At 42.1% G+C, this 23146-nt stretch overlaps 2 protein-coding genes across 2 annotated transcripts in view; both read right to left on the bottom strand.

Annotated features, from left to right (window-relative positions):
* The window catches only part of parp14 (poly (ADP-ribose) polymerase family, member 14), a 31034-nt gene extending 18057 nt beyond the window's left edge, over positions 1–12977 (bottom strand). Inside the window, exons 1-5 of the mRNA XM_018235606.2 lie at positions 12687–12977; positions 8652–8929; positions 8504–8537; positions 7612–7830; positions 5451–5684 (exon numbers count right to left, since the gene is read on the bottom strand). Of these exons, the coding sequence (XP_018091095.1) occupies positions 5451–5684; positions 7612–7830; positions 8504–8537; positions 8652–8929; positions 12687–12879 (958 nt within the window). The 5' untranslated portion in view covers positions 12880–12977. The remainder of the gene's footprint in view (positions 1–5450; positions 5685–7611; positions 7831–8503; positions 8538–8651; positions 8930–12686) is intronic.
* Positions 12978–16304: 3327 nt separating this feature from the next.
* Positions 16305–23146, bottom strand: part of LOC108701824 (protein mono-ADP-ribosyltransferase PARP14) — a 34244-nt gene continuing 27402 nt past the window's right edge. Inside the window, exons 12-17 of the mRNA XM_018236840.2 lie at positions 22950–23126; positions 22650–22847; positions 21260–21865; positions 20541–20680; positions 18416–18584; positions 16305–17259 (exon numbers count right to left, since the gene is read on the bottom strand). Coding sequence (XP_018092329.1) covers positions 16931–17259; positions 18416–18584; positions 20541–20680; positions 21260–21865; positions 22650–22847; positions 22950–23126 — 1619 coding nt within the window. The 3' untranslated portion in view covers positions 16305–16930. The remainder of the gene's footprint in view (positions 17260–18415; positions 18585–20540; positions 20681–21259; positions 21866–22649; positions 22848–22949; positions 23127–23146) is intronic.

The raw sequence follows: 23146 nt of genomic DNA, 5'->3' as shown, positions 1-23146 counted from the left end.
AGAGGCAGCAAAGGTGTCAAAATGGTAAAATTTTGAGTGGACAGAGGTCCACGTAGCTGCCTTACACAGCTGTTCGGCTGAGGCTTGATTTCGGAACGCCATCAGAGGGGGAGATTTGTAGGGGGTCCCGAGGGTAAGGGGGGCCCGGCCACGCCGCACTTACTTGATTAGCCGGGCCCCCTGCTTTCTGAGAGCTGCCGACTTCAGGAAGGCAGGTGCGGAAGCACAGGGGGAGGTATCTTCTGTCCATTACTTTCCCTTATTGGTCACAGAGTTTACGTCCCGGTTTAGCTGCTCAGGGATTGGATAGCTGAGGTTTGAACTTCCCCTCCAGCTCATCCAATCACCATGCAGCTTTACCAGGACTTGAAATTCTGTGACCAATAAGGGAAGAAAATACTATCACAGGAAGAAGATGCAGCCACCTGTGCTCCCCTCCTCGCTTCTGTAGTAGGCAGCTCTTACATCAGGTGGGCCACACTAGTGAAGTAAGTGCAACATGGCAGGGCCCCCCTAAAGGTGGTCCCTCTTGTGTGGTGTGGCCCTGGGCACCAATTTTTTTTCAAATCTCTGGAGGGGGGGGGCTAGTTTTTTTACATGGACGTTTAAGGGGGGCCCTGACCACATGTTTTTTTTATCGGGGGGCCCTGACCACAAATGTATATTTATGGGGGGCCCTGACCACAAATGTTTTTTATGGGGGCCCTGACCACAAATGTTTTTTTTATGGGGGGCCCTGACCACAAATGGTTTTTTATGGGGGGCCCTGATCACAAATGTTTTTAAATGGGGGGCCTTGACCACATGTTTTTTTATGGGGGGCCCTGACCACAAATGTTTTTTTATAGTGGGGGGCCCTGACCACAAATGTTTTTTTTAATGGGGGGTCCTGACCACAAATGTTTTTTTTATGGGGGGCCCTGACCACAAATGTTTTTTTATGGGGGGCCCTGACCACCAACCCATTTCATATCTCATGATACTTCCTCGGGAGATGCCCCTGAGGAAGTATAATGAGATATGAAACTCGTCTCGCTTGTATTTGTTTTCAATAAATAACCTTTCTAAAATCTACTCCATACTATCTGCCTCATTGAGTTACCCCAATTACCCCCGGACCGCTGAGCCGAAAAGATTGGGAGAGATCAAATCATTGCGAAACGGAAACACGCTGACTACTCAGAGACTGCAGAGACGCCGACATTATTTAAACCTGAAGCCGGTTCCATAGAAGCTTGCCTGTCAGCGTGCACCAATCCACAGTGCAACTCCCCTTCTCAACGATCCACTGGAAGCAGACTAGCGACGATCACTTGAGAGAGACATCTATTAAGGCTACCTTCTCACTGCCGCTCGGTAAGTGTAAACGGCCAGCAGCGATATATCACTATCTGAAGCATTTATATTTCAGAGCCACAACACCTGCAGAAAGAATACCTATATGCCTATATCCATGTGAGTGGTTCTAAATACTTATATATTATCAAGACGTACTACACTGTATATTGCTTTCCTTTCTTTAGGCATTTGGGGAAATATCGATTAACAGATATCAGCGCACTGAACCCTGTTTAAATAAGACCAGACTCAGTGATAATCCCTGGCCGAGACCGGTTTGCGCACATCGCACATGGTGTGTGCCCCAGCCTTTCTTAATCAGGATCTGGGTCTCAAGAGCCACACCGTCAAGTTAAGATTTGCTGGATTTGGATGTTGAATTGGGTAGGGTCCAGGGTTTTGTCACTGACATGTTTAGGAGCTCTGTAAATCAGGAGTGCCAAGGCCGCCTTGGGGCTATGAGGATGAGAGTAGTTCGCTCTTGTTGAAGCTTTTATAGTGTTCTGGGTAGAGGTGGAAGAGGCGGAAAGGGTTAGGGCGTCTAGGGCTAGTGGATCCCTGCATCGAGCAAGAAAAGTCGGGACCTTGCAATTGTGCCGAGTCGCCATGAGGTCCACCTCTGGAATGCCCCACTTCTGAGTTATTTTGTGAAAAATCTCGTCTTTTAGTGACCACTCACCCGGATCTAGAGACTGCCTGCTTAGGTATTCTGCTTCCCAGTTTAGCAGCCCCAGAATATAGCTTGCTCACAGGTGAGTCTGATGTGCTTCGGCCCATCTGAAGATGAGGTTGACTTAGTTTAGTGCTCCTCTGCTTCTTGTGTCCCCTGGTGATTTATGTAGGCCATAGCCGTGACATTGTCGGACTGTATCTTTACAGCTTGACCTCTTCGATATTGTTGCCAATGAATCAGACCCAGTCGAATTGCTCAAATATCGAGTAGATTGATCTGCAACTTCTTTTCCCGGGCATTTCACTGACATTGTGTTGAGCGGCCCTCGAAAACTGCTCCCCATCCGAATAGACTCACTTTTGTCGTGAGGATGCGCCATTGAGGTTCTCCCATGGGCCTGCCTGAGGAGAGGTGGTCGTTGTTCAGCCACCAGAGTAGTGATGCTCTCGTCTTGTGGGATAGTTGGATCACTTGACAAAGTGACTTTCTTTTCCAAACCCTCAGAATGTTCCACTGGAGCTCCCTGAGATGGAACTGGGTGAATGGTACCTCTTCTATGGTGGAGACTATGACCCCCAGTACCTTCATGCAAACCTTGATTGTGTGAAGGGGTTTCTGTAGAAGTGACCTCACTAATGTTCGGAGGTGTCTGACCTTTTCCTGTGGGGGTAAATCCTCTGTGTTGAACTGCATGCCTAGGAATACCATGGATTTGCAGGGTGTTAGTGATGACTTGGTGAAATTCAGAACCCATCCGAGCTCCTGCAGCTTGTCTATGGTGACAATTAGAGAGTTCTGAGCCTCTGTGACAGAGGGTGCCTTGATTTGGAGGTCATCCAGGTATGGAGTGATGGAGATCCCTGTAGTGCATATGACTGCCATCGCAGCGGCCATGATCTTGGTAAAAACTCTCAGGGCTGACATCAGTCTGAATGGAAGGCTCGTGAACTGGTAATGGCGATTTTGGAAGGCAAAGCGCAAGTATTTTTGATGTGGAGGGAAAATTGGAACGTGCAAGTATGCGTCCTTTATGTTGAGGGACATCAGTAATTGTCCCGGAGACATCGCAGAAATGACCGATCTGAGAGACTTCATCATGAACCTTCGTGGACAAATTAATTTGTTTAAATGTTTGAGATCCAGGATGGGACAGACCAAACCACCTTCTTGGGCAAAACAAAGAGGTTTGAATAATATCCAAAGAAGCATTCTCTGGCAGGAACAGGTATAATCACCTCTGAGAGGAGGCGGGTGGAGATGAAGTCGAGAAAGGCCGAGCGCTTTACTGTTTCCTGTGGCCATTGGGAAATGTAGAAACGATGGGTATGAGGTGAAGAAAACTCTAGATGATACACTCGAGTTATCACCTCGTGAATCTTGAGTAAATGTGAGCCAGGCGTTTGCAAAAAGTCCCAGTCTCCCCCCAATTGTTTTTTTTCCTGCCAGTGTGAGATCGCCGTCATGCTGTCTTGTCTACCTCTTTGGGAGTGTACTTGTGGTTTTGCCAGGGTGGTCTCTGTTTATTATCGATACGTCCTCTGTTCGAGAAGGACTGCCGTGGTGGAGAAGGTCTTGGGTTTTTGGATTGTGAGCCACAAAAACACTTACCCCTGCGAATGGAGGAGGGTGCTTTTGGTTGTGGTAGCAGAGTACTCTTGCCCCCTGTTGCCTGACTGATGATTTTGTCTAGGTTGGGTCCAAAGAGGAGTTAATCTTTAAAGGGGATGGAAGTTAGTGACTTTTTGGAAGAAAAATCTGCTGACCAAAGCTTCACCAAGTGCTGATGATCTACTTATGACCTGGACAGCTTCCAGGGAAGCCTCGCACAAATAGTCATTTGCTTCCTTGATTTGGGAGTCCCATTGAGCAAGTTCATGGCGGGGAGCCCCGAAGTCAATGACTGTGAGGAGAGAGTCAGACACACATGTGACAAAGGGCCTCACAGGCTCGAAACATGTTGTGTGGCAAATAAATACTTTTTTGAGCAGTTAATCTCTGCTGTATGTGCCTTTTCTTGTACACTTATATTGCACCTTAAGGCAGAGGTGTACACAAGAATTTTGGCCATTATTTTTGCTAACTCTTTGGGACTCCCAGCTACACTTCCCTTGAACAGACCAGGACTGGACAGCTCTGCTGACCCATGCCATAGCTAAGACTGGATGTAAGGAAGAGCCAGAAGCTGAGAAAACGGAGCGTTGAAGGCTTTCAATTTTCTTGTCCATTGAATACCTGAAGGAGAAGACGTCAGGGACGGGAAAAGCTGAATTTTTGGAAAGCCAGGATATGGGTGCATCCACTGAGGGTGGCAGAGATCACTTTTCCGCAAGCTCCTTTGGGAAAGGGTACAGCTTTTGGAAATGTTGATTGGTTTGAAAATGTCTCTCAGGAGTGTCCCATTCTTATTGAATGAGCTGATCTAGCTGAGAGTGAGACGGGAATACTGGTGAAATTGCTGTGACGCTTATACAGACTTTTAAAAGAGTCTGATGAGACGTAGAATTCTTGAAGGTGAAGCGTCTCTAGTACAGAAGTGATAAGAGAATCCACTGACTCTGAAGAGAGTTTAGGTAACTCCTCTCCCTCTTGGCCTGAGTCTGAAGATAGCTCACCTTCAGAGCTATCACAATCGTCTTCTGAATCTGGTTGGGTTGAGGAAAATCTGGGAAGAGAAACACTGTCCTCATCAAAGGGAGAAGGGGCTCTGCATTTGGAAACTTGCCCTCTAGAGCTGTCGAGACGGAAAAGAAGCTTATCCAAGGAATTTGCCAATTATGGGATCCCTGAGGCTAACTGCACTTTGGGGGGAGCAGGTTCTGGAGATTCAGATGTCAATGCAGGTGGTTTGCATTTTTTGCATTGAGGCCTGCTGGCAAGCATTTGTGGCATCTGGCACAAGCCAGAAATTTCATTGGGGCTGCAGGAGCCACCCTCAAAAAAACTAGTGCCCCTGTAGGTTCCTACACTGTCCGGCTGTACTTGAGTCCTAGTGCACTGAAGGGAGCGGAGCTGAAGTAGTGCATCTTGAGAGGAAGTGAAGCCAAATTTAGAAGAAAACCGGCCCGGTGAGGGCTGAGAAGGGTAGTCTTAGAAGTAATAGCTATACCCCTCTGTCCATGTGTCCCCCAAGCAGACATGGAGAAATATTGAAAAACTGGACTTATCCATATCTATATATGACCCTTACCTGGATGGGATTGTTATAACTAAATGAACTATGAAACTAAACCTGTCTGGAACACCCACTTTAATTATATTGCATAATATATTTAATATCCATCATTTCCTCATTGGGAGTTTAGTGTAGACTTTCATGTGACCAGTAACCCAAGCAGTTACCCAAGCCTTATCACTAGTTCACAGGTAATTTGAAGATATAACAGTAAAATGTATTATCAGGTAAAGGGGGAACTGTAAAATATTGTTATAGGGTCATTACCTTCAATATTTCTGAATGTTACTATTGCTGCCTCCTCCTCTGGTATTAGGTTCACCTTCTGTACTGTTCCCCCTCCGTGCCTTGAGCTCTCAAAGTAGATCAACAGGTACTCTTCAGACATGTTTGGGGACACATTCTCGACTCGGATATGTTTAGTTTCCTCCAGAGCCTTCACTGTTGGTTCCTGTTTAAACCTGGAGTTTCTGGTCAGTCTCCCCATAAAACTGCAGATATCTGGGATAAGTAAGATATTTATATCAAGTCTGTTCAGTAAAGGACTGATTATCTATGACTGATCAGGGGGACAACTGAACAAATTTAAATAATACAAGTGTCTGTTATAAACACCATATAAACAGGACTGTATTTAGGTCTGATTCTGCCCTGGTCATCTGACCTAAATACGCCCCTTACGCCGTGCACGTGACATTACATGAACAGACGTTGCGAAAGTGACATCATGCGCGCAAGTCACGTCTGCAAACCAGCCTGCCCCTCTACCTCTCCCCCCCCCAGCTCTAGGCTGGGCGATTTTTTTTTAAAATTTCAGAAAATAAATTTATAGGCATTTGAGGGCCGCACCCCAAAACCTGCCATCCTAGGCACAGGCCCTCAGGCGCGTTAATATAAATACGGCCCTGCATATAAACCATTTGGATGTAGGTGGCCATACATACTGCATGCATATACTGGGTTCATGGGCATCAACAGAACATTTTCCGGAGGTGGGGGAGTTAAAAGTATTACAAGTAATACTCCCCCCCCATTTGCCATTTTTTCCCTACTGTTCATGTGCTACATGGTGGGTTTAGAGCAGAGTACCACATGGGTCTAGGGGACAGAATGGTACATGTGGGGTATGGGAGAAATGGCAAACCCTTCAGCCTATCCTATTATTTGTTTGGTATTCTGACTGTTCTTTTCTGTTTGTTCCCACAACTATCTTTCAGACAAAATGTTATTTACTCTAAGGTTCTCCCTTGGTTTATAACATCTGAGACAGACTATATACCTGCAAGGGTTCACACCCTAACCCCGGGGTCGGACTGGCCCGGCAACATACCGGGGAAAAAACCCGGTGGGCCCCCGAACTCATGGGCCCCGGCCGGGCCAGAGCACCGGGCAGCGCATCTTGCATGTGCATTGCACTGCTTGGGCATGCGCGTCGAGTGTTTCCTTCATGCTCGGTCCGTCACAGTAGTGGAGCAGGGGGCCAGTCCGACCCTGCCTAACCCAACATTCAACCCGATTCCCAACAACTTTACTCTAGTCCTAACCTGCTGCTTTTGAAACATGGAAGTTATGTCATCCTAAACATTGAAATTATATGATGTCCTCTGAGATTAAAGGTTGAAAGGAGAGGGGAGATGGAGGTGCTGTCAGTGCAGACTCAACAAAAGGAGATGAAACCCACATCCAACCTACACCTGTATTTAAAGGAACAGTAACATAAAAAAATTAAAGTGTTTTAAAGTAATACAAATATAATGCAGTGTTGCCCTGCACTGGTAAAACTGATCTGTTTGCTTCAGAAACACTGCTATTGTTTATATAAATAATTTGCTGTGTAGCCATGGGGGCAGCTATTCAAAGGAGAAAAGGCTCAGGTTACAAAGCAGATAAGCTCTGTAGTACATAATGTTATCTGTTATCCACTATTTAACCTGTGCCATATAGTTTTTTTTCAATTTCCTCCATGGCTACACAGCAGCTTGTTTATGAGAGTTATAGTAGTGTTTCTGAAGCAAACAGATCAGTTTTATCAGTGCAGGGCAACATTACATGACATTACTTTAAAACACTCTAATTTTTTGGTACAAATCAGTAAAAAGCATCGGCACTCTGATAATATTTGCAAAAAGTGGAAAAACTTTGAATCAAGTGCCCGAAACGTTGCCAGTGCTGCTGCTTTTTACTGATTTGTACTATTTCACCCTGGCGGAGGGTACAGCTTGCACTAGAAACTTGAACTAGAAAAAACTTCAACTGATTCTGTTTCTGGGACTTTCATTTTTTGGTGTTATTGTTCCTTTAACTGCTGCCACTCAATTCCATCATTGTACGTGACTTGCATGCAGGAACCTAGTTGAGGACTCACAAATGAAAGGCTGTGGCTTGAGGGAAGAGATAAGCACACAGCTCACTTGATGTAGGTACTTACCTATGTCACATGTAAAAGTGACCACAGCAGATTGGATCTCGGGGATCATCTCCACATAAAAGTCTTGGCCCTCAACTTTGTTACTGTCTTTCTCCACCAATAGGTTTAACATTTCCGCAGTGAAGGATTCTTGGAGATTCTCAATCAGAACCATGGAATTAGGGGCGCCTTGTATCGTTATATTTGCTTTCTCTGATTTTACATTTGATTCTGCAGAAACTGTAATCAATAAATAGTGAAGAAAATGGAGCTTAAATCAGTCAACACTTATGGGCACCAAGTCTTCTCTCTCTGAATCACTTTATTCGGGAAGAGAATCTTTTTTTTTTTTGCCTTTCCACCCTTTTAACATCTATGGTGCTTGTCAATAGTCCCTAGGTTTGACCAACACGTCTCAGTAGCCTCTTTAAGGACTAGGATAGACAGGCAGCATGTAGGCTTTGTTCTCAATCACAACAGGAACAAGTGAGAGCAACCATTAATACACATTTCAGTTAACTGAAACAATTTTTATCCCCAAAAGGGAAGAGCTTGGAATTGCCTTTGTGTAGTATAGACCTTGGTGTAAAAATGAAGGCTATTAAAGTCAAATATCATTTAAATAGCTATAGCAAGTTTATAATAGTGATGTTAGCACATATTAGTACATATGCTTAGTGATGTGAGGATTGCTTAGGAAGTATTGTACATTAATGACTTGTAAATATTTTGTAGGACCCAAAATAAATGTAATCTGTTGTTGATGCTCTTGCCCTGTCCAATTGCCTGATACGAATCATACGACTACTAACTACGGCCAATACAATATACAATTTTATATTTGAAATGAATTTGCCTTGGACAAAATGAATAGGATCATTTTGCAAAAAAAAGACTTTACAGGTCTCATTACCTGATTCCTCTTCAATATCGATGTCATTGGATCCCTGTAAAACACAAATATGAGATTATTGAAAGGGGAGGTGAAGGCTGTAGTTCCATGCATGGATTGAACAGAAACTGGGAATGTCCTGTAATATTCTGCATGTATAAATACTTACAGCTGGAGGTTCCAGTGCTTGAGACCTTTTGGCTGAGGTTTCTTTGGTTGGAGATTCAGTGACCGGAATTTCACTAGCTGATGGTTTTTTGTATGAAAGTTCATTTGGTGAAGATTCTTTGGCTTTAGGTTCCTTTGCTGTAGTGTCCTTGGCTGGACTCACCTCTGCTTTGCTGGCATTAAACCCCCCCGCCTCTGGCAAACTGATATTCAGCTGTAACTTTTTCCCACCAGGTAAGCTCAACTCATGGGTTTGTTTCTGAAGAACTCGATCTCGCACTGGGATGAAATAAACAATAGAAATATTCCATGAATACAAAATAAAATGCCATGTGAAATTGTGCCACAAATATGTGTGTGAGGTTTGTCTTCTCTGTAATAGTCATAATGGTTCCTATTTATTGACCCTTGAATTGGAAATGAATTCTCTACTTATGAACTTTGATAGACTTTGAAGAAAAAAAATCACCTATCAATAAAGTGTCGAGAGACTGTAAGAACTGAAAGAAAGTGAAATTGTTAAAAACAGAAATTCCATAAAACTGGTAAAATGCTACTGAAATACCATCACTTTATTGTGTTTCACTGATTTTTATTACAATTATTATTATTCTTATGTGAGGAGGAAAATTCTGATGATTTCTTTCAACAAATTCTCTGCCAGTGGTGGACTGACCCACCAGAATACCAAGAAAAATCCCAGTGTGCCCCCTGGTTAATGGCTTTGTCAGCCCTGCCCACTACCTGCTACCAGACCTGGAGGACTGCTGGAGCGGGTTCTTAGTGTTTATAGCCAGTGCAGAGGTGTGTAGGGAAGGGGGAGATGTTCAGTACAGCAGGGGGCCTTGGGGAGGGGACCTAGAGGTCCAGTTTCCCAGTGGGCATCAGCCTGTCTAACACTGGTCTATACTCTCCTAAAAGAATTATGATTTATGCCAAGTGCAGAGCAAGAATAAATGCCTAACTCACATATACAGTCTCAATTCATACGGGCATTATTAAGAGCATCGTTTTATAAGAGCACAGTTGAGGTCAATTGGCATTGGACCAACTTCCATCATTCACTTACAGCTGAGGCAGTTGGACAGTTGTAGAAATTGTATTTTTTGTCAATGATGCAGTATTTTTGGCTCTGGGGCCCAGGGCAAAGTCTCTGCCCTAAGGGAAAGAACGCATAAGCGATCTTGTGGGGCACTGAGCTTTTTATCCCATTTCCTTTCCGTGTCCAGAGGAAGAGACACAATCTGGTTGGGTTTTCTTAACCTTTAAATCTGTGGTTTCTGACTTTTTGGGTCAATTCCCTTATGAGGCTGAAGAATGAGTGTGGGCCCCCTTAAAGGACATGTAAACCCCCCACTAAAATGTAAAATCAGTGGACAGCCTCTTTGAAATCTTCAAATACCTGCCACTCCAGTTGTTAATAGTAAGGCTGCAGCATCCACTTAATCACTTAGGATTCCTTCTTCTCTTCTAAACCACTCAACCCTTACTCTTGGGAATTTCCTTTAGCTGTTGGAAACTGGGCATGCTCAATTCTTCTCAGCTCAGATTACTAAACACGCCCTCCAGTCTAGCAGCCAATGAAGAGATAGCATTGCTCCCATCTAAACTTTTTCTAGCTGTCTGATCCAATTTTTTTTTCCCTAACCTCCTCTCCTGAGCTCAGTGTAAGCATTACAGTGCTCAATCCAAGCAAGACTTTTTATCAAAGTGAGTTGTGCCTGTATAAGCCTGCATTGTTGACTGAATTAACTTTACAGCGTGCATGTGCTGTTTGCAGATGTAAATGTCACTGATCATGTGTCAGAGGGAAAATGGCCACTGGGTAAAAGCTGCTGTTTGTTTTAGGAAAATGTAATGGAGCCTGCAATCAGAGAAGATATATGCAGTACTAATGATGCAGTTTGCAGTTTGAACCCGCAGTCCCTGATTTGTACTGAAATGTCCCGCATTTCTCTTTGATCTGCTGCACTGAACAGCCATATAAAGATACAAAGTTTCTAACTTAATTGCCTCTTGGCAGAGAGCCCAAAATATGTACCTAAGATACATTTGTAACACTTTTAGAAAAGATAAGAACTGACTCACAGCTTAAAGGGCATTTCACCTTCATTAGGAAAACTGTAATAACATACAAAAACCGTAGAAAGGTGTTCACTTTCATAACCTGCCAAATTTTGTAAAATGGACATGGTAATTAGGGGGAGTAGCCACAAAATGGGAGCGGCCAAAAAGATTTTAACCCACACTCCACGACACAAAACTTTTTGCCCCTCTTTCTGTTTCCAAAATGTTGGGAGTAATGTGGTAGGATAATATAGTCCTTTAACTCAAAACAGTTACAGACATGGAAATATCATTGTATCGGTATTTCAAAGGCTATCTAGAATATGTAGTTATGTCTTCCAGGAGCATGCAGGAGAACAAATAAACATTGTACCCAAATCTCACACTGAATGACCTTGAGGCTTGCCCCCCCTCTGTGGAAATTTGACTTTATATGCCAGTTTTGTATTTATTATTTCTGTTAGTTGTGTGCTACTTGTATTTCCATATTCCTTTAAGCACCTAGGAAAGGGGACTCAATCCAGGCAAGTGAGATAATAAATAGCACATAACCTCCCTGCCCCCCATCCCTATCCCCAGCCTGACTCATACAAGTCTTAGAATTTCAAAAAGGGCGTGGGGTCCTTCCTACTTTCACTTTCACTGGCTGCTTCTGTTACTACCAGGGACACGAGAATATCTGTTACTGAGAGATTAGGGCCTGAGCTGTATTTAGAGAGGTTAGTGGTTAGGGCAAGCGGACATTGCCCAATCTCACTGTTTCTATAAAGTAGGACTGATCAGGATGGAACTATGGGTGTTGCTGAAGTACAACTTCCACCACTGTCCACACACTGCTGCTCTGTGAGGCCTCAGTATACACAGGCTTTACCTTCCTTACAAAAAACATTTCTATTCTCAGCTCAGACTTGTAATTTACCAGTAATCAAACCCAGTTTATGTACTTGCCTAGAAGTGAGAATCCGGGAACCCCTAATGCTGCCTATGATACAGAAATAACATTAATTCTCTCTTCCTACAAACAGTGATCTCATAGATCTCCACTTAATCCAGACAGATGGGTGAGCAGTGCAGAACTGTAGTGTGCACAACCAGAAAGACATATTCCAGGACCCCCCCCCCCAATTCTACTTGTTTCTTGGCTGAAGTAACTAAGGACATGTGATAAAACAAGTTTTAATCTACAGAAAAAAATGTCAACTATTATGTTATTGCTTAGGGTGACTAATCTCCCCAAACTGCCTTCCCGTCAGCTAGAAGTGGAAACAAAAAAGAAATGCTCCGAGTGCTATCCCGCCGGCAATTTGCACTGTAGCCGGCGGGAAGGCAGTTCGGAGAAATTAGTCGCCCCGAAGAAGACTAATCTCCCCATAATCTGACCGTGTGTCTCTGTCCATAGAATATAATGTAATACCTTGTTCTGCATTTACGACAGGGGCTGTTTGCTTTCTGGCTTACAAAGTTGGCTACCAAGAATTCCAAATTGTTAGTCTTTTAATACAAATGGAAGATCACTGAGACTGCCCAGTTGTACACCATCACAGCTGTACCCACAAGTTCCAGTGACCAGTACTAGTAGTGCCCAAACCTTTGCTTTATTTGCTGTCAGAACCACTAAATACCGGCAGGCTACCTTAGAAATTCTGGGAAACTTGTAACAGTGGATTAGCAATAAAAAGCCTAATTCCCTGAAGGAGTTGTGTGTGTGAGTCCTACCAGGGGCGTAACTACAGAGGAAGCAGACCCTGCGTCCGCAGGGGGGCCCAGGAGTTACAGGGGCCCCATGAGACCAAATTCATATACAATTTCAATACATATTGGCAAAACAAGTCAACTTCTAGACATTTTGGGGGCCTGAAAAATAATTTTCTGAGGGGCCCAGTAACATCTAGTTATGCCACTGAGTCCTACCCTATGCCCATATCCTCTCACAGCTTCATGCTGTTACACCCTGTACCCCCAATCCTACCTGTTTCTTGGCTGAAGTGGATGAGGACATATCCCTGGCTGCAGTCGAGATCCTTGATTACACTCTCCCCTCCGTTAGACTTGCTCTTGCTCTGGAAATACACAAGTAACTTATTCTTTAACTCCTTCAGTTTCTCGGGCCCCTGATCCCACTGGAGGGCCACAGGGAACTGATATGTACACGATTCCTCCATGTTATAGACAGGATAATGTTTGCTGGGGCTGTGCTGTTCCGGCTCTGAGCTGCTTATGAAGGAAATATGTGTACTGCAATAATGATGAACAAGGTTTTACTTTCACTTTGAAGCTGAAAAGTCTATTTATGTAACAGCCACTCCTTGTTCAAATAATCTCTATTCCTGTAAGTGGAATGTGCAGCAGACAAGAATCCACACACCCATAAATAAACTGGGGAATACACTAGGAACCTGGTTGATTTATCTCATGATTTACCTCTCCTGACTTTGAGGACAGTTGGTCAGAATGTGTCTGGCAAGTTTATATGAATATGGGGTGCCGTTTGTCCCAAATACATTCTGTATACAAAACTATCCCTTATACACAGAATGAATTTCTCTCATGTTATATAAGTATTCGTGACCATACACAGATAAAAAAATATACAAAAGACTTATTTCTATGTAACGGGCACACTTATGTGCAAAGTTACTTACAGAATGAATTATGTAAAAACAAAGTTGGACATAATATATAATAGTGTAACTAACTAGTGCTTGTCAAGCTAGATTTGAATGACAAAATAGATATCTGTGACAGAAAGCAAGATTTTATAGTACAGGATTCATTCTTTCCACAAAATGACAGTTTTGTTTCACAAAACAGATAAAATAACCATTCTGTGAAGCAACACTGTCAGTCACATTCCTGAACCAATAAGAACAAAGCTTATTGCCATATACAAACAAGATGAGAAGTGGCCAGCTCTGCTCCACATGGCTAAGGCAAAGTATCTGGCCAAGCTATAGAGGGCGCCCTCTAATGTCCCCTGTGCTGCATAGTAATAAACATGAACAAACCTTTCATAAAAGAGCTGCTGTTAAACACTACAGGTTCATAAATGGAAGTTCTTACAAATGGCTGAGAAATATAATGCTGCACTTATAATGATTGTAGAAAAAGAAAAGTATGCAAAACATAAATATGATCATTTTAGGTGATATGGCTATTCTTATTGTAGTAACCTGCTTGTGTGGCCATTTTGGTTAAGGGCATTCCTGCTGTTTTGCCATTATCTTATGACTCACTCCTGTTCCTCTTCCTGTCTAAGCTGAGAGCAATAATGGGACAGGCCACACACACCCGCAATCTCCTATTAAATGTACCAGAAGTTACTGTGCTTATTGGAAGTTCTTACAGTGTTGCTTCACAGAATGGTTATTTTATCTGTTTTGTGAAACAAAACTGTCATTTTGTGGAAAGAATGAATCCTGTACTATAAAATCTTGCTTTCTGTCACAGATATCTATTTTGTCATTCAAATCTAGCTTGACAAGCACTAGTTAGTTACACTATTATATATTATGTGCAACTTTGTTTTTACATAATTCATTCTGTAAGTAACTTTGCACATAAGTGTGTCTGTTACATGGAGGTTATACATTTGTGCGACAGATTGCTTGTTAAACTGTACAGAATGGAGTTTGTGATATAATGACATCCTTTTGTGCACTAACCAGATTTTGTTTTCATTCTTTAATAGAAATAAGTCTTTTGTATATTTTTTTTCTCTGTGTATGGTCATAAATACTTATACGTGAGAGACATTCATTCTGTGTATTAGGGATAGTTTTGTATATAGAATGTATTTGGGACAAACGGCACCCCAAAGTTAGTTACACTATTATATATTATGTCCAACTTTGTTTTACATAATTCATTCTGTAAGTAACTTTGCACATAAGTGTGTCCGTTACATGGAGGTTATACATTTGTGAGACAGATTGCTTGTTAAACTGTACAGAATGGAGTTTGTGATATATTGACATCCTTTTGTGCACTAACCAGATTTTGTTTTCATGCTTTAATAGAAATAAGTCTTTTGTAAATTTTTTATCTGTGTATGGTCACAAATACTTATATAACATGAGAGATATTCATTCTGTGTATTAGGGATAGTTTTGTATACAGAATGTATTTGGGACAAACGGCACCCCATACCATTCTGCCCTATGGAGTGACTGAACTTTTGTGTCTGTATCACCCAATGTGCTGCTAAGATACAGTGGGATCACAATTCTCAACCAGGGGATGTTGTGTCCCTATGTCCCTAACACATTCAAAATGACTTTATCACAGTCACAATGTATAATTGTGCAAAGAAATGTGTTTCCAGTCTGCCTTCCCAATGTTTGCAGGGGACAGGGGTAGTAAGGAGGTAGTACACAACGGGGGCACCAGCATTGTGTCACTGTATGTAGCACAGTATGAACTGTTCATCTTAGAGTGGTCCTGATAGGTTTCCCTGTCTTCTGCTGTATTCTGCCTGCCCTATGCTCCCTGTATGTGCCATACTCTGCCTGCTCTATGCTCCCTGTGTGTGTCATACTCTGCCTCCTTTATGCTACCTGTAGGACAGGAGCCTGGTAGGGCTTGTTCTGGGGGTTTGTTAGCATTTGATAATTGTTGTTGGGGTCCCTAAAATGTTTAATCATGTGCTGGTGGGTTGCTGTGTAATACACATGGGAGGAAGAGGGATATGGATTTAAGGGTATGTTTTAACATGACTTAAAGTTATTACACATCCCTGCAGTGATCACCAACCATTTGTTTTTTTGGTATTCTACCACTATTAATGTGGATATAATCTTAAAAGTTCTTGTGGTAACATGGATGTGTAAGTGGGTGGGGTTTCAAAGAGGGAGTGGGCAACGCTGACTTTCATTATTGGCCCTCCATGTAGGCCAGAAAATTTCCTGCCCTCTGTACCGCAGAAATTAGACAGCACTGCTCTAAGCTTTTCTAAAGGGGCCAGTAACTCAGCTTACTATGTTAGATTATCGTACCTCCCAACAGTCCTGATTTTGACAGCTCAGCCCACAGTCCAGGTTTTCTTAATGAAATGTCCCTACTTTCTCTATGATCTCCTGCACTGACACCATAAAAAGATACAAAGTTTCTGGAAATTAATTAAAATAAGAGGCTTTTTGGCAGAGAGAATTACAAGGATAGGGGCAAGGAGCCTATAACACAAGCACTGGGTGTTACTGGAACATTAGGGGTTTTTTTATTGCCGCTATCCAGGGTAGGACTGGGGGGGCCTGGGGCCCACTGGGGCTTCTGCCTCAGGGCCCCCCTCCAGCCCCCCCGGCGCTGCTGCCTCAAGGCTCTGAGTCTGTCATCTCCCCCCGTCGCACGTGTGCGCATGCACGCACACACACTGTTTTTGCCGCAAACAGGTCACGGCAGGAAGCAAAGCAGGGCACAGATCTGGGCTGGCGGGGCCCACTGGGTTTTTTCGCGGTGTCCCGCTGGCCCAGTCCAACTGTCAAATGTACCATTAAACAATTGGGTGTCTGAACATCTCATATGTGGATGAAGGATGACAGGTAAAATGCAACTGTGCTCAGCTGAATGAAAACAAAAAACAGGGAGTCAGGAGTTGTTTATATTAAGTATTTATTGAGCTTCCTTATCGTAACAATTGTGAATCTGGCAGAGATACTGTATACATTTACATGGATACAAGAGTATCATTGCACTCACTTTGCTCACGTTCTTCTATAACACATTTTTCAGATGTTCCCAGAGCGGGCACAGCAGATACACATGCAGTGGTGCAAGGATGAGTGTGCGAGTGACATTGAAATGGTTACACTGCATCATGGCTACTTACTGTATCTATAGCTAGGTTCCTACTGTGGCTATACTAGTAGTAAATCCAAGCTATAATTGGATTGGTTGCCATTATACACCATATGAAAAACAGACATTTGCCAGCAGGCATTTATATTGTGTTAGTTTGTGTCTTTGATGGGTAAAAAAAGAAAGGGCAAAAATAACATCTCTCAAGCCACCATATACTCCAAATGTAATGATTGGATGGCAAATTACATGGAAATAATCAGATACAAGTTACTATTGACTATATAAATCTGTATATTGAAAACTGTCAATTCATACTGATTTACTACCCCTAGTACCAGCAAGTGCCGGTAACATGGGAATGGCAGCACCCAAGTGGTATGGGGTTGCCTGACCTTCTTTTCTCTATTAATAATTGGACATTTATACCAGCCAGCGGGGTACTCTATGTGCCATTTTTTTGGTAAATGTGATGAGATACTCAGGATACGCCTGGATATCATTAAATATGACAAACATTGTAGGCTGCTTCATATTATCTGTTACACTGTCAAACAGATCCGTTGGGTTTGATCCGTTTGGGTCCTTCGGTGGAGGAGCGTTAATTTCTTTTTCTCCACTACAGTATTCTCCAGTGAGGACACGTGCCAGATACATATATTTATTGCCACTTGCGTCAGGCTTGGAGTAGGTGTCATTGGCAGAGTAATTGGCATCAACAGCAAAATATGTCCCTTTCCCAATCATAGTCCCTGTATAGAGAAAGGAAACACAATAAACTTTATATGATTACTTTACCTTCTGTAGCTTTCCCCATCTGTAGGAATTCTCTTTCCAGAAATTAATTCACACTTTGTTCTTAAATCCCCCTTGTTCTGTATAAGCTATGTACATTTGGGTTGGAAAATGTTGGTGAAGTTCAACTCTTCTAATGTGATCCCCCATCGTCTCTGACCAACACATCAGCAAAGCAAAACCTGTCCGTTTTGTATCTCTCCCCAATTACATAGACAAGTACTGTGGAGGAAAAGTGGGGTCCCATATACCAACATGGTCATGCACCACAGCTTGTAAAGAGTAATTTTGCACACTTCCACACCAGCTCATTAATATTTATCAGACATGTTTGTATAACAATTATACATTATGTGTATAGATAGTATTTATGTATAGTGATGAGCGTATTTGCCCCGGTTCGCTTCTCCAAATAATTCACAAAACTTCTGAAAAATGTACAAAGCGGTGTAAAATTCCCAAACATATTAAAGTGTCAAGTGAGAGAAGAAAAGCAATAGTGAATTTTATAGTTTGCAATAGTGTGCAGTGTATGCAATACAATTTCTTAATGAAAGAGTTGTTAGATTTGCTCCAAAAGTTTACACCACCTTCAAGCAGGTGTTAAAGGTTTGCAATGAGCAATTATAATTCACAATGATTTCGTAGTGATGACTTTTTTCGGGGCAACTTTTTTGTAGCAAAATATATACTTTTTTTCTCACTCTAAATGCATTGAAGTGAATGGGCATTTTTTCTCAACAAATTTTTATTGCAGTTTTGCAAAAAAAAAAATTCTGATGGCAAAAATGCTGAGTTTCGCTGTAAATCTATGCATGGTGAAAAAAAATGTGCTCATCACTATTTATGCACCTTTTCTACATAGGTTAACTGAATAAACTTGTATTAGAAAGGGAAGAACTGAAGTGTTGGATCACAGACACAGATATAATGCTCCATAAGTTTCTTGGCTCCATGTACCGAGAAATTACAGATACCATGATCTGTCCCTAACGATTCTATTTACCGGGAATTACAGATATAATGCTCTGTTCCTTCCTTGGTTCTATATATTGGGGAATCTCAGGTTGAGAATTCAAAATACTCAATGAATCCCATTCCACCCAGTCTCACCGTTGGCCCCTGAGAAGCTGCGGTTGAAACCATTATTGTTGACTTTCGCAATGTGTTCAGTCCCGTGGAACAGCTGTCTCTCATTGCTGCAAGAATTATTCTTGGTGTCAATACTCTGCTTCTTAATCTGGTAGTTCAGCCATAGGTACTGGTTCTGTATTCTCTGAATCTATGAGTGTAAAAAAAACATATATACCAAATATACACAATATATTACAGCCTAAGGGGAATCTGATATGGGAGTCTGTTATGAGCCCCTTTCTGTATAGCTGGGACCCACATTTCAACAGCTGTAGGAAACAAGTATATATCGATAAATCACTTTTAGTCTGTAGCAGTGAGGAATGGACTCTGGGATAGCAGGTACAGTAGGGAGAGATGGTGTCTATAGTAACAGTGGGATAATACTCTCTGGGAAGGGACTGTGACTGTGAGATAGCAGGTATAGTTGGGAGAGATGGTGCCTATAGTAGGAGTGGGGATAATAGTCTCTGGGATGGGACTGTAGCTGTGGGATAGCAGCTATAGTAGGGAGAGATGGTGCCTTTATTTGCCAAAATGACAATGTGCAAGGAGATCTCCAAAAAGGCAAAGAAGACAATTCACTAGCAAAAAAGCTCAGATCTAGAGAAGTTTTGCACTGTTTCACCAAGCAAATTTTTGCTTAGGCAAACAATAGTTATTGTCTCTCTATATTTCCTCACTTGACAAACTAATCAACCCAAATCTCTAAACCAGTGGCATAACTACCATAGTGCAGACCCTACGGCTACAGGGGGGCCTTGGTCACAGGGCCTGCCGTATGGAAGGCCCCATCAAAAGTAAAATTTGCATCCGCTACAAGAAAGCAATCGGTGGGTCGATGAACAGCCGAAAGGGAAGGGGTGGGCTGAGATGCGGAAGCTCGCCATGTGGACATGGTGTGCGCTGAATTCCCAAAAATATTTTTTGCAGGGAGGGGGGGCTGGCCAATCATTGATCATTGTTACTCCCCTGCTCTTAACATAGAGCTCTTCTTGCTTGTCAGCCATTTCTGCTTTGATGTTGCAGTGCTACCTTATATTAAACCTCTTTAAGGCATAAATGGTTTTCATTCCCTTCCAGAACTGATAACATGCCAGAGGTGTATATTAATTTTAACAGCTCCTCTCCCAAGGCCCGGTGCCTAGTTATCTTTAATTCTGCCCTGTCCATCACTTTCATTTATCCAACCTACAACATATATCACAGACAGTGTCACATTTCCAGTCCAAATGCTGCTGCCAGGCTCACTCACCTTAGCAACTACTCTCATTTGCCATACCCCTCTACCAGTGTCCAGAGCAGGGACAAGATGCATTTATCCCCAAGACCACTTGCCACCTAAACCAACCCACGCCTGCTCCCATCCACCTACAATGGACATCCCCATGTGCTTGTTTGTGTCTACCAGCCTGCATGCCACCAGCAAAACCAGCAATACATGTACTGTAGCAAACTCAGCTCAGTGGCCACATGAAAAGAAAACATAGCTATTCTACCTACCATTATTCCAGCCCTGCCAATCTCTGCACTGACTTGCGCTACCTTTCAAGATACCATTCAAACTAACAAAGCAGTTCACAATTCTGCTCTACCCCATTAGCACCAATTCATAGCCAGCTGCCACCTGAGGCAGAAGCCCCTATGCCACCCCCTCCCGCTCTATACTTTAGCATTGGAGCTGGTCAAGGGGGCCCTGCTCTGTACCCCACATATTTCCAAGTACTTGACAATCCTTGCTATGCTACTCTTCTTATCTACTCATCAACTTTTCAATAATTACCCATTCCAATACAGCCATTAAAGATACTGCTAGGGCTGCACCCCTTCTTTTGAATTCCCATCCAGTTTCCACATCTCTTACTCATTACATGTTATGTTTCATACACTCTTCTCCTTTTATTCTACTATATATATATTATACTAGGCAGAAACCTCGCTATCTCATGCATCAATCATTTTTTGGATGTTTTCACTGTATACACCCCTTTATTGTACAGCGCTGCGGAGCATGTAGATGCTTTATTAGTTTGTTCTATTAATATTTATAATTAAAACTTATGGATACAAAATAACTAAAACTGATCACTATTGAGATCCTTACCATAAGTATCTTCATCTGGCAGGTCTTCTGAAACATGTCTTGGACAACTTGATATTCTTCAGTTCCAGGTCTCACAAACTCAGTTTTCACCTGATCATTTCCCATTGGGAGCCAGTGACTGGGTAAATCTATTGAGGCGCCTGGAAACAATGAACAGTTTTATTAAAGCTCGAGGGCAGAAGTCCTCATTCTCACTATGTGGTTATGTCCACAGTGGAGCAGATTTGGGGTCAATATTGAATATTAAAACACTATAGCAAGGTAAATGTATCTAGACCAAGAAAGATTGAAAATTACCAGACTGAAGATTGTAAAAAGAATTTCAGAGATTTAAACTAAATCTTCATTTATGTTTGTCCCTGATTGTCCCTCCTTAAACTCTCAGGTCCCAGGGCTTCTGTATTACGGATAGTTGCTGCTGTTATCCTAAACTAATTAGGGTATCTGCCCATCTCCTCCAGTTGCTGCGCTTTCTCAGTCCAGCCATCGTTTCCCCTGTGAGATTACCAGAAACATTAATATACCCTCCCCATATCGTTTTTTCCCACCCACATAGGTATGCCTGTACTCAACTGACTGGATCCTTCACCAAAAACTATAAAGATTCAGTGATTGGCTGGAATAAATTCAGGGAATTACAAGTGGTTTTTACCTCATGTGATATTCATAGGTGTATCACACACCAAGATATCTAGATATAAAACAAAAATAAAACTCACTAGTTTTAGGCATTCGTACAATATTAACTTTATTTCCTTTAGCATCAGACGCAGTTTTCATCTCCATGTTGACGGTGTGTTTTATTCCAGCAACATCGACCATGAGACTTTGCCTGCTCTCATTTATGGCTTTTTCTAGATCCAGATTGGACATTTTATCAAAGGGAACCATCCCAGAGCCAGTATGATACTTCCATTCCACCAGGTTACTATAGAGCTCAGCTTCCCTCTCCCTTGTTTTCCTGTCATTGACCTCTTTTATAATAACATGGATTTCTTTTGTTATTTCCAGAACATCCCTGGAGAGACCAGAGACTTTCAGAGTAGAATTTAGGGAATCAATAGAGATTGAAACTGGATATTTCTTCTGAAGGTCAGTTAATTTCTTGTGCTCTTCTTCCTCAAAATCCCTGATCCAATCATCGGAAAGAACAATCTCGTTTAGTTCCTTTAATAAAATATCCTTTAGCCAATCTGAAGCCTTCATTACTTGTTCTTTATCTTCTCCGCAAAGATGGAAAATCGCTGGTTCAATGTTTTCCTTTAGTATAAAAAGATCTGGCTTCTCCGGTTCAGCTTTTTTGGAGGTTAAATAGTTAAGAATAGCTGTTTTGAGGACAAAGAAATGTATATGTAAGCATGAAATTCCTCAGACATTTGGCGACTATGTTCTATGCATGTTCTTGGATTCCGGGGATGTTATGCTAGACCCTAATAATCCCCAGAGAAATGCATTTTTAGGAAAATAGGGACCAGTCAGGTAACTACTTTTTGAGGCAAATATATCAATGTCAATAGTATTATAGTTATATATATATACAATAAATAGTCTCCAATATTCCCTTTTTTTTAAAAAATAATAATATGGGCTGATTTACAATAGGGTGGGTTTCAACTTGTGCTCCCCAGCCGAGCTTGCTTTCTATAAAGATACAGGGGGGTTGTGTGAACATACTGTGTCCATTTTAAATTTTCTAGAAGTGCTTCAAAAAGAGTAGTAAACACTAAAGAAAATGAAAATGCAAGTACATTTTGTTTCAAATGAATAACCACCATAATGCTAAGCTACCATACCACCAATCAGTGTGACACTATCTATAGATCTAGTTATATTATACAGTATATTATAACTCAATGCTTGGTGGTATTTAAATGGAAAGAGTCTCTAAACCAAAAAGCTGGTTCTACAGTGGCTTCGTTGTAAGAGAGAGCTTCAGAGAGATTACCAAATGCAACATATTGTATATCAATAAAGTATATAAAGTATATAAAGTCTCCATTAAAGGGGCAATTTGGCAGTTCTGCAATAGTGTGGAATGTTGCCCTGTTCAAATACAGTAATATCAGGAGTGTGTGTGATTTGTCATGTGCCCCGTGGTTAGACACCTACACTGCATCTTGCCAAAAAGCCAGGATTGTTCAGGTGGCCCAGTGCCCTCTTTGCTTTTCATTGTACTAACGAAGTCTCCCTGCATCTCCTGCTGGATAATCACTTTCACCATCTGTACAGACTGGGCATATTTTGAGTTTTCCTCCAGAGCATTTAACATGACATCCGCCACTGTAGCAGGTGTCATCCCTTCCACTCCTGGAATGACAAGAATAACAGTGGGTATGCATTTTCTTTTAATATTATAAGTTCAATTATTGCATACATAATTTCTACAGAGAGGGAAAACAAAGCCATTACCTGTTGCCATTGCTGGGAAAGCAACTGATGTGGCCTTTATATTCTCACACTCCTGGAGGACATCCAATACAGAGGCTTTAATCTCATCAGGTTTTGTCTTTCCATGAACATGAATGATGTGACTGCAAGGCAGATTCCCACCTTTTGGGATGATGTAGCCTTTGTTAGCCTGGGCACCTACAAGAGAAATTATTGTA

This window comes from Xenopus laevis, chromosome 9_10L (assembly GCF_017654675.1).
Source record: "Xenopus laevis strain J_2021 chromosome 9_10L, Xenopus_laevis_v10.1, whole genome shotgun sequence".
In the NCBI taxonomy this organism is placed as follows: Eukaryota; Metazoa; Chordata; class Amphibia; order Anura; family Pipidae; genus Xenopus; species Xenopus laevis.
This window is presented reverse-complemented; position numbering and strand designations above follow the sequence as displayed.